The 15,879-nt window shown below is 41.7% G+C and overlaps 2 protein-coding genes across 2 annotated transcripts; one reads left to right on the forward strand and one right to left on the reverse strand.

Moving 5' to 3' along the window:
* Positions 1 to 2,502: 2,502 nt before the first annotated feature.
* On the forward strand, positions 2,503 to 4,071 carry LOC117258025 (P2Y purinoceptor 1-like). Its single transcript, XM_033628484.2, has one exon. It carries the CDS (start codon positions 2,539 to 2,541, stop codon positions 3,535 to 3,537), a length of 999 nt encoding a protein of 332 aa, XP_033484375.2. The 5' UTR covers positions 2,503 to 2,538; the 3' UTR covers positions 3,538 to 4,071.
* A 100-nt stretch (positions 4,072 to 4,171) lies between these two features.
* On the reverse strand, positions 4,172 to 8,978 carry LOC117257821 (UDP-glucuronosyltransferase 2A2-like). The gene is made up of 2 exons (XM_033628156.2): positions 8,820 to 8,978; positions 4,172 to 6,077 (listed from the first exon to the last, which is right to left on the reverse strand). Exon 2 carries the CDS (start codon positions 6,073 to 6,075, stop codon positions 4,465 to 4,467), a length of 1,611 nt encoding a protein of 536 aa, XP_033484047.2. The 5' UTR covers positions 6,076 to 6,077; positions 8,820 to 8,978; the 3' UTR covers positions 4,172 to 4,464.
* Positions 8,979 to 15,879: the final 6,901 nt, after the last annotated feature.

Here is a 15,879-nt window from a genome sequence, read left to right on the forward strand (position 1 = left end):
TTTATAAGTTACTTTTACAAATATCTCTCAGTTACTTTCGAAATCTAAGTGAACCACTGTTCACATCACATTAACTGTATGCCTGATTATTCAGTGCACACATGGCCATATTGCCTCCTAAGTTACCATGTGACCAGTTGCTGACAAGCAACGTATCATTGAAGTCTATTTTTGTAAACAGAGTCAGACGCAGTGCTCACACCAAATACAACACAGCAGGGCCAACACCCATCTAGTAAACTTCAATGAGAGCAAAGCAGCAACACTGATCTGTTTATAGTCTCTGGTCTTGATTGGCTGAAAACACAAAAACACTAAATCTGTTAATATGTCAGCGTGTTGTTAACTCTCCAGCCTGTTTGTAACCACAAGCCTGCTGCCAATGTTGTCTTCACTTTATCTGTTCAGCTGACTTCAGTAGTTTAGATAACAGACACCTGACTATATTGCTGTTATCACAGACGTGAACAAACCACAGACACGCCTCGTTCTTTTACTTACAGCTGTGAGCTGCTGCAGGATTAATATAGGGGAAACACTGGAATGGATATTTGGCATTATTTTTGACATTAAAACAATAATATCATTTTGGCATGGCGGGGGATCCTGTTGTACAATTAAAGGGGAAATGGTAACATTTTCATCTCTTTCATTAATCAAGAAAATCTGAACAGCTGATTGTCTTCGACAAGCAACTGTCCTTTTATACAGTAAAGATTGAGGGTGAGAAACACATATTGTTTGAGTTAGCTGGGGGTTTGCACTCACATTTCTGTGACCAAACATTAAAAAGAGGTGTTAACAGAAAGTCCTGTTAGGTTATGTCTTTGTCTCACCTGTCATCAGTCAGCTTGCATTTGCAGAAAACAATGACTTCCTCTGCTGGTGAAGTAAAATCTGATATACACAAGGGCAATGCCAAATTTGCTTTGGTCTTACTGGCTGACCTCTTGTCTGTGTGTCATACAGGAGGCACAAAAGTTAGATCCCTCTTTTGGGGGCAACTGTTTGACTGTGTGGCATCAATGTCTGAGTGCTTTTCTGGTGCTAGTGGTAATGACACTGTTGTTGTCCATGGGATGGGTTTGGCTCCTACCTTATCTCCACTTCACAAAAGCTGGTTTCAGGTTTGGTGTGTGGTGAAAGGTCAGCTGGTGTCAGCCTAAGTTTCCAGTTGAAGGGGCTGAGATGATCCTGGGAAATGATTTAGCTGATGACCATGTGGGTAACATGGCTAAACATTTTCCAGCTAGTGCAATTATTAGTGCCGCGACCGGTGCCAACTCTGACATCACTCAGGGAAAAGAGGCAAAAAAATAAGTCATCCGTTATGTATACCTGTACCAGCGCAATCCATTGCTCACAGTGAGTTGCCAGAGGACGCTACTGGAGTTGCTAGGGCAGAAGTACAATAGGCCCAGAGCAGGAAAGCATCAGTTGGCCATGTGCTAAGCAGCACCAGTTTTGCTTGTGCAATCAGGTTCTGTTTTTTTTGCTACAGGCGGATTTGCTGTTTCAGGCTTGGTTTTTGTGGTCCATCTGCGGTTTCATGTCAGGTTTCTGAGAGGATCTCTCTGGCAAGGGATCGCTTATGAATCTCAGCTAGCAATCACTGATGAAAGTTTAATGCATTAAACATGACGTTAACGTACCTTGTTGTGTCGGATCCACTTGGCGAACTTGATGCATACACTGGTTGTTTTGTACTGAGATGTTTTAGCATTGAGGACGTGCTGTTGTGGTAAGCTAACTTTGTTTTGCAATACACACTGAACTGTTTTCTTTTCGTTTTGACTTGTGATGATCCCACACTCTACACTTCTGTTGTTTTCTTTGGGGTGTCAATCGCTCTTTTCTTGTCCCTCTTCCTCCATAGTTGCAGGAAGTGCATCATTGACTAATTATACCATGTGTGCTGCTGCTCCTCGGCTATATAGGCTGCTGGAGTCAGTCAGTCTGTCTCTGTCACCCTGGACATATGGTTTGTTGTCTGTTTTTGGTTGTTTCCTTTTGTGTTTATTTTATTTTTTCCTTACACTTCACCATACACTTTGAATGTGAGTGTAAATGTTTGTCTGTCTCTCTGTATCAGCCTTGCGATAGTCTGGTGATCTGTCCACGGTGCACTCCGCCCACCTCCTACCGAGTGACAGCTGGGATAGGCTCGAGCCCCCTTGCCTCTGTACCAGGTTACCAGGAGAAGCAGTTACAGAAAATGAATGAATGAATTTGTAAGTCCTGCTAAGTTCTAATGATTATTCAGAAAGCCTTTGCAAGTGTTTTCTCTCTGAAAAAGGAACTTGGCCATCAGAGGGAGACTCTTACCTTCCCATTTGTGTGAATGACAAAGTACTCCTGCAGGCCCCAAACACCTACATGTCAAGTATGATAATCTACATTTAGGAAAGCATGGCGTCACACAGTCAACAGGAAGTCCTGTTCTTTGACCACATAGTAGGTTGTGTTTTTTTTCCACTTCTCATAAAACACATCAGCGACAGAGGAGAGCATTTGTACTAACCTATTTACAGACACAAAATGAACAAATCCTCTTGTCCTCGTGTCAGCTTCGACTTTACAGGCAGATTTCTGCCTCCTGTTTACATCATAGTCTTCATCGTTGGTCTGGTAGCTAACGGATGGGGACTGAAGTCTTTGCTGCACAACTGGAAGAAGCTAAAAATCATCAATGTTTTTGTTTTCAACCTTGGACTTGCTGATATTTTGTACCTGCTCACAGTCCCATTTTTGGCGGTGTACTACTTTATGAAGAGTAAATGGATCTTTGGAGACGCATTCTGCAAGATAACAAGATTCTGCTTCAACCTGAATCTATATGGCAGCATCGGGTTCCTTACTTGTATAAGTGTGTACAGGTACCTGGCTGTTGTCCATCCAGCGAGAGTGATGGGAAGAATAACTGTCACCCACTCTGTGATCATCTCAGTCATGGTTTGGCTGTTGGTGAGTGTTCAAAGCCTTCCAGACATGTTCTACATCAAAAGATACAGCAAGCCATATGGAAACAACACTGAGAAATGTTTCGATACAACAGATAACATCTATGTTGAGAGTTACCTGAAATACAGCCTTGGATGGACACTCACTGGGTTTTGTATCCCATTCCTCATCACCCTGGGCTGCTATGGACATGTGATTGTTGTTCTCTGCCGGACAAATACCACTCACAAGGTACTGAAACAGAGAAGTCTGAAGTTGTTGTGCATCTTGATTCTTCTCTTCTCTGTTTGTTACATCCCTTATCAGGTTTTCAAGAACCTCAACCTCTGGTCAAGAGTTCTGTCCAACCAGAAGATATGTGCTGAATGGTCCAATGGAGTCTACATTGCTCGTCAGATAAGCCGCGGCCTTGTGTGTCTGAACAGTGCTCTCAACCCTCTGGTTTACCTCCATGGGAACGAAGATATTCCCGCTCAGATCAGACAGCTGCTCCAACAAGCTCATCAGATGTTCAGCCGTTCACCTCCAACAAACTCTGGCGGTGTGTCCATGGCACAAATTGCAGATGGAGATTAACACAAGATGAACATGTTTAACAGTAACATGATAAACATTATATTGTGTATGTCATAACTGAAAAAGGAATAGTGATTTAAAAATAATAATGATAAGAATTCTAAATAAAATCAAGAGCTCTGTCCAAACAGAAGATATGCCAAAAATGGTTTCATGAAGCCGTCATTGCTCACCAGATAAGTTGTGACCTTGTGTGTCTGAACAGTGCTGTCAACCCTCTAGTTTGCCTTCATGACAGTGAAGATAGTCCTGCTCAGCTCAGACAACAACTCCAGCAATCTGGCTGTGTGCCTGTGGCACAAACTGCAGATGAAGTTTAACACAAGTAAATATGTTTCATAGTAATTCCGTGAAAAGTGTGCAGTTAATGGCACCCATGGTAATTGCAAGTGTGCTTCTTGTAAAAATTATGAAACAGTCTCATCATCACATTGTCTTTATTGCAAAGGTCTGTAATTCTTCCTTGTGTCATTGTGTCCATGTTCATTTGTAATCATGTATGTAGATAAATCTTTGTTTTCAAAAACAATAAACTCACCGTCTCATATTTTATATTTGTATTTTTTTTTAGTTGTGAATGAATGATAATGACAATTAAATACCATAAAGGGAAAGCATAACAACAATGTGGAAGTAATTTATGATTCTCTTTAATCACCATACAGTGTAGGAAATTTGCAAAGATCATAAAACCATTCCTGCTAATTGGTTGTTTTTTGCAAAAAGGCAGTTCAGCAGAAAATAGTGCTAGTAATTCAAACATTTAAAGCTATTATATAATTTCTAACACTTCCCCACTAATATAATCATGTAGTTTCTGTATGTGATTCCTGTTATCATTCCTTTTTTTCTGTACCACTGTAAATTACAGATCTGTTTTGTCTGACTCTCATCAACAGTCTTCAGCTTGCATCATTAATTGGTCATCTATTCATTCTTTGTTTTGGATGTGGACTTTTTGTTTCTTATCACACATCTAATGAGACACCTACAGGAAACCCAAACTAATGTGATGATAAGCAAACCAAATGCTACAAAGACTGCCATCACATCGAGACAGTGATAGGCATACCATGGCAACTTATACGACTCAGTGCGCAGATGTGCTGCGCCCTTGTGCCTCATGATGTACTCAATCCAGAAAATGGCACTATCAAGGGGTTTCATTGGTTTGTCTCGATGGAGCTGTGACAGTTTGAGCATGTTCTGTTTGTATGGCTTTTCTGGGTCGAGAATATTCTTAAGAGCACTTGTCAGAGACTCAATATCCAAGGTGGTCACTTCAACAAACTCAGCTACTCCCCGGGACTTCAGACGCACTATGTTGTCGAACTGGTCAAAGATGAGAGGAATGCCCAGAACTGGGACACCATGATAGATGGCTTCGTAAATTCCGTTAGTACCCCCATGTGTGACAAAAACCTTGGTTTTAGGGTGACCGAGTAGATCGTTTTGAGGCAGCCATTCAACCAGCATGGTGTTGTTTCCCAGAGTGACAGGTCTTTTCCCCATGTGCCTCCATATGACCTTATGAGGGAGGTTAGCAAATGCTGAAGCGATGATCTCTGATATCTCAGGGCCGAGGTCACTCAGCAGGGTCCCCAGAGTCATGATGACCACCCCATGTTCTCCAGAACTCTGCACAAAATCCTCTAAATCTGATGGAAGAGGCTTGGAAGGCTTACCCTGAAAGCCTCCGATGTAGACGACATTGGGCATGGTGGGGCGAGGGAACTCAAATGTAAAGTCAATCCGCATTAGCCAAAGTTCAGCTCCCTGTATGAGAGACATGCTGCTGACATCAGGTCCAAAATAATGATCACACACAGCCTGGTAAGGCGGATTTGAGACATAGTAATACATGTAAACCAGTATGTAATGACGGATTACATTATCGACTCTTTGGAAAAAGTTCATCTTGTCAGAGAAGTCAGAGAACAACTGGGGGACGTAGGACAGAGGAGACGGAGCGATGGCAAAGTGGGCCTCCCCGCTGAAAAGCCAGCGCACATTGAAAACCATGGGAAGCTGGAGATAATGTGCCACCAGCACTCCACCCGGAAATGCAGGGTCAGTCAAAAGAAGATCATATCCAGTTTCCCGTAGCTCCTTAATCAGTGTCTTATTCTCAAAGATGCTGACGACCAGTTTTGCCACAGTGTGCTGGTTCTCCCCTATCATGTTGAAAAGATTCCTATAAAACTCCAGATATGCCCACAGTGTGCCTTTATGCCGACGGATTTCTATTGACCTCTTTAAGAAAGAGGTCATAAACTCCTGGCTTTCCACGTTTTGGGACTGTTCCTGAGGGATGGTGATGGAGGTGTAATGGGGTGAGAATTCTGAAACATACCAACTGGTAGAGGTGCGCAGTACTGTTATTTGATGGCCCTGAGAATGAAGCGCCTCCACCAGGATTTTCATGTTAAGCCAGTGACTTCCATCTATAGGGAAAACCAGCACTTTCCCACCATCACAACTGGAGGACAGAGTAGCTGAAAACAGCAGGGTGAACACCAGGGCTGGATGTGACCCCATGGCTGTAAAAGATACACAGAACTTTACTCCACAAATATTTGCAGTTCATGCAGTGCTTAATCTAAAAAACAAACAAACAAAAAAAAAAAAACAACACATTTGCAGGAAGTGATATGGGAACAAGTTTGCTTTTATATTTCATTGTATTCACAATTTGTTCTTATTTTCTCATTACCCATTGATTTCTGTGATCCACCAATGTTTTCTTATTTTTGCTCTTTTTTTTAAGGTAAGGGGAAAATTTTGTGAGTTGTTGAGAGTACTTTTACCAAGATGAGATTAAATCATCTCATCTTCACAGTCCACGAATTGTCCAATGCAAGGAAGCATATATTTTAAAATCAAAATTTAAATTTAAAATTGTGGCGGCCCGCCACAAATAAATGAATGCGTGGGGAAACCCTGATATTGCTGTGGAAACATCAAAAAAATTTCTACTGTATTCATTCAAGTTTGTCGACAAACACTTCATTTTACAAGATTACTTTGAACACATTATGAGAACATCAATATTTACCTTCAGTCAATACTTGCCTTTACTTGGTAGAGCTTGAACACATCATAATGTAAAACAGGATTTATACTTCTGCGTCGAATCAATGCTGCACCTACGCTGTAACCTGATGTGCACCTTCCCAGAAATGTAACTAACTACATGTTGCAGTGACGCAGACCTCCTGTCTATGTTTGTAAGCTGACACCATTTCCCTCAGTGGAAACAAAGCTTTTATTTACTTTTATTTCACAGATAAGAAACAATATATTGTGAAGACAATAAAGCCTCCACAAAATAGCATTTTAAGTCTTGTGTGTGATTTATCCTGGCTTCATATGAGTTGAGGAAATCTCCGCTTGTCACTAGGCTAATTTAGCAATGTAAAATGCCATAGGCTTGTGCTAATAATGTTAGCATGTTGTATTTGTTTGGAAAACGTGTTTCGTATAAAGGCCCATTTATGCTCAACGTTAAATACGGATCTGGATACGGACGGAGCCTTCTGTCTGTGCTCCACATTCATTTCGTCCTTATTTCTGCACGTTTCCATAAAGCTTACGGATACGGGCCAAACGGAGCAGTACCACAGGGAATCGTGGGGGCAGTGTTGCTGTCACTACCCGATACGTAGCTCTAGTGAGACACGAAGAAGAAATAACAATTCAATTTCTTTCATCGGCAGTACTAGAGAAAAGAATTCTCCGTCCTCCAGTCGCGATGTATTTAACGGCCTCACCGACCACCGCCTCCTACAACGCTCCCTCTGTTTTTGTCTTTTATGCAAGAGGTACATTATCAATATCTCCTCCACAGTCGCCATGTTTGTTTTTGAATTTGTTGTTGTCATAAACTTTTGACGCTGGGCTGCCTCCTGGTGGATGTATTGGTAAACATCCATGCCAACGTAAAGGGCGCGTGGAAGTATGTGGGCAGTGACGGTAACATCGTTTGAAACGGACGTATACATTTTCGTACGTAAAGGGAGCATAAATGGGCCTTTAGATAGTTGTTTTGTCAGTGAACCTTGTGAGTTGTAATGGAGCTGAATTTTGTAACGTTACCTTTGTTAAATGTTGCTGTTGTCCCTGACTTCATATGAGTAGAGGAAAAGTCTGATAGCTGCTAGGCTAATTTATACAGTGTAAAATGCCATAGGCTTGTGGGGAAAAAGTGTCCAGAGAAAGACTAATGCTTCGTCTGTGAATGCTGCGAGATTTAGTGAGTCCAATTTGTGTACTTGATTTTGAAATTGTCTCTATTAAGCCGTATTAAACCCCACCACTGATGATTGTTTTGGAGGTGTAACTGCAGAGTGGCACAAACACAGCACCATGCAAGTATAAATGCTCACAACCTCGTAGGCCACGTGCATAGGCTATACTTTTTTTTAATTAGAGTCTATTTCAGATGTTTTTAAAGGTTATGTAGAAGTTGCCCTTCAACATCAACAAGCTGATACTCGCCCACCACTCCTTTCCCATCTGTTTTCCAACTATGTTACTTCTGCAACACTTGTGTGCCTTTAGTGCTTGGTGTGCTTCTGTTCAGCCTCCTGCCACACTTTTTTTTCTACCTTTAACCTTCTGCTACAGTTTGTTCTGTGTGCAGTCTCTCAATCAGTTATTTTTCCTGGAACTGTTAAGTAATGTTCAGCAACAATTAGTCAAGTCAAAGTCCTGGTGCACATGGTACATGACAGTATCATACATCAGTGCCCTGTACTACACAAGCATGAAATCATGTTGCAAAGTCTTGACAGGGTGCACAGCATGTTAAAATCTAAAATGTTAAAATAAACACACTGAAATTAAAGCCCACAGAGGTTGCATGATAAACATTGCAGTGTCCAGAGTGAAATATGTGATTCATCTAGTCAAAAAATTTGTCTGCAAATAATCTTTCATCTTAAACTGTAATGTAGGGCACAACCACACACCACTTTGAAATGCAGTACACAGGATATAGCAAAACACAGCATAGATGCTCTACTTGAATCAGGTCAAGTTTGAATGTCAGATAGTAAATGCGCTTTACATCTGTATGCACAAGATTTCCGATCGTCTGAACAGCAAAGATGCCAAGTCTTGTATAAAGAGCAGGCTGTTCTGCAGGCCTGTGTATGTGGAAAGATTAACTGTAGCAAGCTGGAATTCCTCTGAACAATCTTAAGATAAAAGCCACATTGTCCAAAATAAGATAAAACTGAGTGCACACGCAGCAACACACAGTCAGTAAAGCAGCTCCTCACCTTAAGCGTCTGCAGCCTCACACTCTGTGACTTCTCCCTCTGATCAAGAAGAATCCAGCGTTCGTGGTTTTCAATGAACAGTCCTGCTGAGCTGCTGGTTGAAATGTCAGTGAATGTGTAACCTTGCATTCCCCTGACATAACAATTCTGCTTCCCGTTTGTCCAACCAAATGCAGAAGTCCCCTCTAAATCCTCCGCCCACTCTTGTTTTCCCTGTTCCAACCATTGTACTCCTTTGCACAAACCAACATCTGGATATCAGTTTACAACCCTCCAGACCTCCAGAATGCACAAACCAAACTACAATGAAACCTCTTTTTTATTCATAAATGTATTTAATTCAGTTTTGTGCTAAAATAAAACTAAAAACACATACACAATGAAAATAAGTGGAAAAAAGAAGTAGTAAATTTGTTAGACTGCTAAAAAAAAGTTCACTCAGTTTCTAAGTAATCAGTATCTGTGCATGTCCTTTGATTTGGAGTACATTACTGTACAGTTTTCCCCTATTGATTACCACAGTTTGTCTGCAGGATACACAGACTTTATCTTCAATCTCAGTTGTTTCAAATCAGCACTTTTCAAATCACTAAAGACAAACTGGAACAGAGGAGGAAACTAGATGAGATCTGTGTGTTTTGCGACTCTTTGAGCCATATGTTATTGTTTAAGTCATGTGAAGGAGTGATTCATTCACCGCCAGGGGGTTAACTGATAGTCGCTTACTCTCTTTTGTATGTGCATAGAAAAGAAAAAAAGAAGCCTCAAGGTTTGCGGCCAGAATAACTTTCAAAGGGGAACTCCACTGACTCATCATGCACATTATGGAAAAAATCATAATCATGATTATTTTGGTCAAAATTGAAATCACGATTATGCTGCGCACGTGATGACTTATATTGTTTACACAACGGCATGTCATTTCTGTCTCTACATGGTCACAAATTTACACTTCTCCTCTGCTCTCTGTATCGTGCATGGCGGAGTTCGGTCCTAATTCTAAACGTGTTAATGTGTTCACACGGGGCAACTTAAAATTGAAGTATTCTCAAAACAGGCAGACTGATGCACACTCCCACAATGCAATGCACATAAGAAATGGAGGAGTTGATGGTGGTGTTAAGTCAGCTGAACAAAGTGGAAAAGAATCTGCAGGTCCTTAAAATGACTTAAATTAAATTGTATAAATATGAGGCCTTAAAAGTTATTAAATAGTCTTACTACCACTTTTAATTTTTCTTTATCAAAATGAGTCGAGCTCTTCTGTGTGAAAGTCCACACTTGCGATGTTACAAATTTTAAAACCTACCACCAAACCTCATACTGTTTTTCTACTTTCTACTTGCACTTACCTGTTGGAGAAATGTAGATTTAACTTAACTCACTCTGATAACAAAACTCCTACATAAAACCAACGTCTGCATAATTCTTACCATGATTTGCCATGCCCGAATAACAAAAAGATGATTTGCCCACAAATCTGTTTTAAATTTGCTCCAAAATATCTTTAAAAAGTCTTTAAAAGTATTAAATTTAAGTGTGTGATACTTGTAGACACCCTGTATTTAGTATGCATGCCTTTTAGTCTGACTTTATTGTCACATTACAAAGTCATCATTTAAAGGCGCTGTATGTAAGAATGTGGCCAAAACAGTTACTGCACTCAAATTCAAAATACTGCCGCGAGTCGTGTCCGCCCCCCTCCCCTACAGATTAGAGGTTGCTGGACAGCAGCACGCTGGAGACTGATTTGTTTGCCCACGGGCGGCTGCCGTGGCAGGGCCGCGTCGCTGTGTCCTTGATCTTCGGTTTTCCAGCGGACCGTTCAAGCAAGTCCGGCTTCTCTGCCGCTAACTCTGCTGCCGGGATACAGCGGAGGAGGAGCTAACATGCTAATGCTATGTACCGGGACACTGCTAATGCTGCTTGCCGTGCTGCTAACGTTTGTTTCTCAAAAAAATCAGTCGGGTCGATAACGCACCTGCACATGGGCTACAATGTATGATCGAAAATGAATAACAGTTGAAAGTATTCTAAATGTCCATCCCCGTCTAGCTATGATGCTAGTTAGCCAACTTTGGCTAAAGCTTACCTGTCGAGGAGAAGAGTAGCCACATTGACATCCGATTTCAAATTCTTCGCCGCTTTAAATCGTCTCCACCGTTCAAAGGCATCTCCTATATAGACCCTCGCTTTGCCTCGAGTTTTGTCTTGGTGTTTTTGGGAATCATGATGAGGTCGTGTGGGTGTAGTCGCACCGTCACCCATTGTAGCTCAGTCGTAACTGTAACTGATGCTGAGACTCTACTGACTGCGTGACTGGTAGACGGCGGTGGGTGGCGCAACAGGCCAAAACACAAATTCAAAACATAAACATGATTTGCGGACCGTAATTTTTTTTTTAATGCGAATATTCTGGCTGTACTATTATTGTCTGTGAGATCAGTATGTTATATGAACATATAGCTCCTTTAATTGACATCTGCTGTCATGTGTAGACCTTCCTGTTGGCATAAAACTTGTTAAGTGAAAGATTTTTTTGTATTCTAACTGCTAGAACAGTGAACTCTGACAAGTACTAAGTGCCGTAAAGATTAGTATTTAGTATGGATTTGGGGCTTGCCATATGTCTTAGGAAGAAGAACATACACTTATTTAATGCCAGAGGGGAAATTCAATTTTTTTCTCACTCTGTTGTCATATACACACAGGCCTGAAATACACACACATGCACAAAAAGGACCTATACATGCATTAAAAGAAGAGATGTCACTTGGTCCCTGTGGGGACAGCCAGGTCCCTATGGACTGAGGGACTGCCGGCCCAAGAGTCATAATATATGCCACCATTACAGTTCTGCACTGAGGTTTTTGTCCTCAAATCACATGAAGCCCATCTGAAAAGAAGGTGTATTTCATGCTTCAGTGGCTCCACACAGCTGAAAACAACGCTCTCACGACTGTTCATTCAAAGAGATCTATTAGGCTCATTTTCAGGGTCAAACTTGTATTTCGGGTTTTCTACGAGAAACCAAGCAGCAAGCTCTGAGACTGTTTCCCAGATGTAAGCGTGCAGCTACATGTAGCAGTGTACTAACAGAGTATAGTGGTACTTTCTACCATGGAAAATAAACAAAAAGCTTCTAGATCAAAATCTTCACAATTGAACATGTTCCAGCAGCAGTATGATTCAGAATTAGGAAAAAAATGATAATATCAGCAACCAGGATTACATGTTTCCCATGAGGAATACCATTCATAATGTCACTGTACTGTTATCGTTACTCCCCGTCTTTGCCCAGTGTGAACTCACTGCAGCATGTCACGGTACCATGACCACTGTAAAAATGCAAAGAAGAACCTTAGTTTAAGTCTTAATTTGATGATTTGTTAATTATCAGGAATGGAGCACAATGTGATGGAAATAAGTGCAGTGCTTTGTTCTTTTTTTAAATTAAATTTTGGGTAAAATGTTTTGGTACTTTTTTATTGATATTTTGTGTCTAGGAGATGCATCGTGAATAGGGCAGGGCAATATGCCAAAAAATACTGTCACGATCATTTTCCCCATATTGATCGATATTGTTATTTATCACAATATATAATTTGATAATGCTGCGAGTTTGAAGAGAATCCGGATAATGTCTGACACCTGAAGAAACCAAATGATTTTCTAGCTTCCCACGGCACTCGTCGTAAAGCTGGGGCGGAGCAGTTTGAGAAAAATATTTCCTGCCTGGAAGCTCGTACCTGCAGTCTTGCACTTTAATGAATTTCTTGAACCCGTCTGTGTTCACGTTGCTCATTATGTCTTTGGCCTGAAAGTGTGACACTGTGTCTGTTATATCTCTGCTCCTTTTCGATCGCTTCTCATACGGGGTAACGGCGGCAAAAGAGGACGCTATTGATTGCTGTTTTGGTGCAGCCCCGTTAGCGCTGCCCGCGGCAGCAGAAGTACCAGGCCATTGAACACTTAGCTGGTGGACAGTTTTGGCCCGAATTTTCATGCTCTCAGTGTAGTCGCTGGGATGCTGCCATTTCAGGTGATGGAAAAGTTTCCCGCCCAGGTTGGTGCCAACCGACAGCATATTTTCTTTGTCCATACGTCATCACCTTTCAAGTAGCCAAACCACTTCCAAATTATTGACGTTGTTTAACCTTTTTTTTATTCACAATTTTGTCTGTTTTTGAGGATAACGCCTGCTCTTCTTTAGCTTCACCGCCACTTTGCTCCTCACTTCCACTCATTTTCCTGTCCCTCCGTTATGTCCATGCTACTTTCAGTTCCCCCTCACCTTGGCTCAGTCACCTCAGCACAAACTTTGCAGTGAAAAATGGGCGTGTAGATCGAGTAAAAGTGACTATAGTTTATTATCGTCATCCACACACATTTTATTTTGATCCTGTTTCAAGATAGTTTTATCGCCCAGCTCTAATTGTGAGTAAGGACCAGTCTTATTTTGATGCAAAGATTTGTACATTAGCAGGACTGTATGGAGCATGGAAGTGAAAGCAACGCTATATTTATTTAAATATGAAAGTGCGCTAAAAATATTTTGTCCCTAAAATTAATGAATAATCGGGATAAATAATCCTGATCTCAACACTATGGTTACGGTTACATGATGGCTTCTCATTCGGAATGAAATAAATCTGAATGAAATCATTCGGAATTAAAGTCTTTCCAGGTAGTTTACATGGGAAATATTCATTCCGAATGAGGGTTTACATGGGAGATCAGTTCAATCGCCTTTATTCAGGTCTGTGCAAGGTTTGGGCCAGGGAACGTTTCTGATTGGATAGGGGGTGGGGCGGATGTTACGTGTTTACATTTACCAGAAGAAAACACTGTAGTCCTCGCTCCGGATAACAAGATGCTTGACGACGCCGTTCTTAGTGCCTTTTTTGGGCGTCTTTTGCTTATATTCTTGAAGCAGCAGTACGACAACAACCTTGTTCTGCTAATGCTTCATCTGTTGAGGAGGAGAAGGGAGATAGAAGACCGTGCTTTGGCAAATAGAAACCGGTGAGTGCAACGAGTCCGACTGCTCTGTCTCAGCCCGTTGCTATGCAGCCCATTGCTATGCGCGCTATATACAGTACAGGCCAAAAGTTTGGACACACCTTCTCATTCAATGCGTTTTCATGACTATTTACATTGTAGATTCTCACTGAAGGCATCAAAACTATGAATGAACACATGTGGAGTTATGTACTTAACAAAAAAAGGTGAAATAACTGAAAACATGTTTTATATTCTAGTTTCTTCAAAATAGCCACCCTTTGCTCTGATTACTGCTTTGCACACTCTTGGCATTCTCTCCATGAGCTTCAAGAGGTAGTCACCTGAAATGGTTTCCACTTCACAGGTGTGCCTTATCAGGGTTAATTAGTGGAATTTCTTGCTTTATCAATGGGGTTGGGACCATCAGTTGTGTTGTGCAGAAGTCAGGTTAATACACAGCCGACAGCCCTATTGGACAACTGTTAAAATTCATATTATGGCAAGAACCAATCAGCTAACTAAAGAAAAACGAGTGGCCATCATTACTTTAAGAAATGAAGGTCAGTCAGTCCGGAAAATTGCAAAAACTTTAAATGTGTCCCCAAGTGGAGTCGCAAAAACCATCAAGCGCTACAACCAAACTGGCAAACATGAGGACCGACCCAGGAAAGGAAGACCAAGAGTCACCTCTGCTTCTGAGGATAAGTTCATCCGAGTCACCAGCCTCAGAAATCGCAAGTTACCAGCAGCTCAGATCAGAGACCAGATGAATGCCACACAGAGTTCTAGCAGCAGACCCATCTCTAGAACAACTGTTAAGAGGAGACTGCGCCAATCAGGCCTTCATGGTCAAATAGCTGCTAGGAAACCACTGCTAAGGAGAGGCAACAAGCAGAAGAGATTTGTTTGGGCCAAGAAACACAAGGAATGGACATTAGACCAGTGGAAATCTGTGCTTTGGTCTGATGAGTCCAAATTTGAGATCTTTGGTTCCAACCGCCGTGTCTTTGTGAGACGCAGAAAAGGTGAACGGATGGATTCCGCATGCCTGGTTCCCACTGTGAAGCATGGAGGAGGAGGTGTGATGGTGTGGGGGTGTTTTGCTGGTGACACTGTTGGGGATTTATTCAAAATTGAAGGCACACTGAACCAGCATGGCTACCACAGCATCCTGCAGCGACATGCCATCCCATCCGGTTTGCGTTTAGTTGGACCATCATTTATTTTTCAACAGGACAATGACCCCAAACACACCTCCAGGCTGTGTAAGGGCTATTTGACCAAGAAGGAGAGTGATGGAGTGCTGCGGCAGATGACCTGGCCTCCACAGTCACCGGACCTGAACCCAATCCAGATGGTTTGGGGTGAGCTGGACCGCAGAGTGAAGGCAAAGGGGCCAACAAGTGCTAAACACCTCTGGGAACTCCTTCAAGACTGTTGGAAAACCATTTCAGGTGACTACCTCTTGAAGCTCATGGAGAGAATGCCAAGAGTGTGCAAAGCAGTAATCAGAGCAAAGGGTGGCTATTTTGAAGAAACTAGAATATAAAACATGTTTTCAGTTATTTCACCTTTTTTTGTTAAGTACATAACTCCACATGTGTTCATTCATAGTTTTGATGCCTTCAGTGAGAATCTACAATGTAAATAGTCATGAAAATAAAGAAAACGCATTGAATGAGAAGGTGTGTCCAAACTTTTGGCCTGTACTGTACGTTTATCTCATTATATGAAACTTTGACGTTTATTGTGAACATGCAACATTATGACATTATATATATGACAGAGAATAAGAATATAGTTCTAGTTATGTTCCCCTTAAACCATCCATGCATGATGAGTAGTTGTGTTTTGTAAGGCATAAATGTTGTCTCCCTGCACAGCAGCAGTCACCCTCTTAGTGACCTTTGCACTTGTTGACGCACCCTCTGAGTGCGACGTCTCTTCACCATGTGTGTATGTTGTGAACTCTGGCCCTGGCAAACATTAAAGGACAAGCCCAGTCTGCTGCTATCGTATGTCTCATGTGGCGTGAAAAGAGAGAGCCCGAGGGGTG

This window comes from Epinephelus lanceolatus, chromosome 8 (genome assembly GCF_041903045.1).
Source record: "Epinephelus lanceolatus isolate andai-2023 chromosome 8, ASM4190304v1, whole genome shotgun sequence".
Lineage (NCBI taxonomy): Eukaryota > Metazoa > Chordata > Actinopteri > Perciformes > Serranidae > Epinephelus > Epinephelus lanceolatus.

What these genes read in the sequence shown, in the direction of transcription:
- LOC117258025 (XM_033628484.2), top strand. Translation starts at nt 2,539, where the DNA reads ATGAACAAATCCTCTTGTCCTCGTGTCAGCTTCGACTTTACAGGCAGA.
- LOC117257821 (XM_033628156.2), bottom strand. Translation starts at nt 6,075, where the DNA reads ATGGGGTCACATCCAGCCCTGGTGTTCACCCTGCTGTTTTCAGCTACT.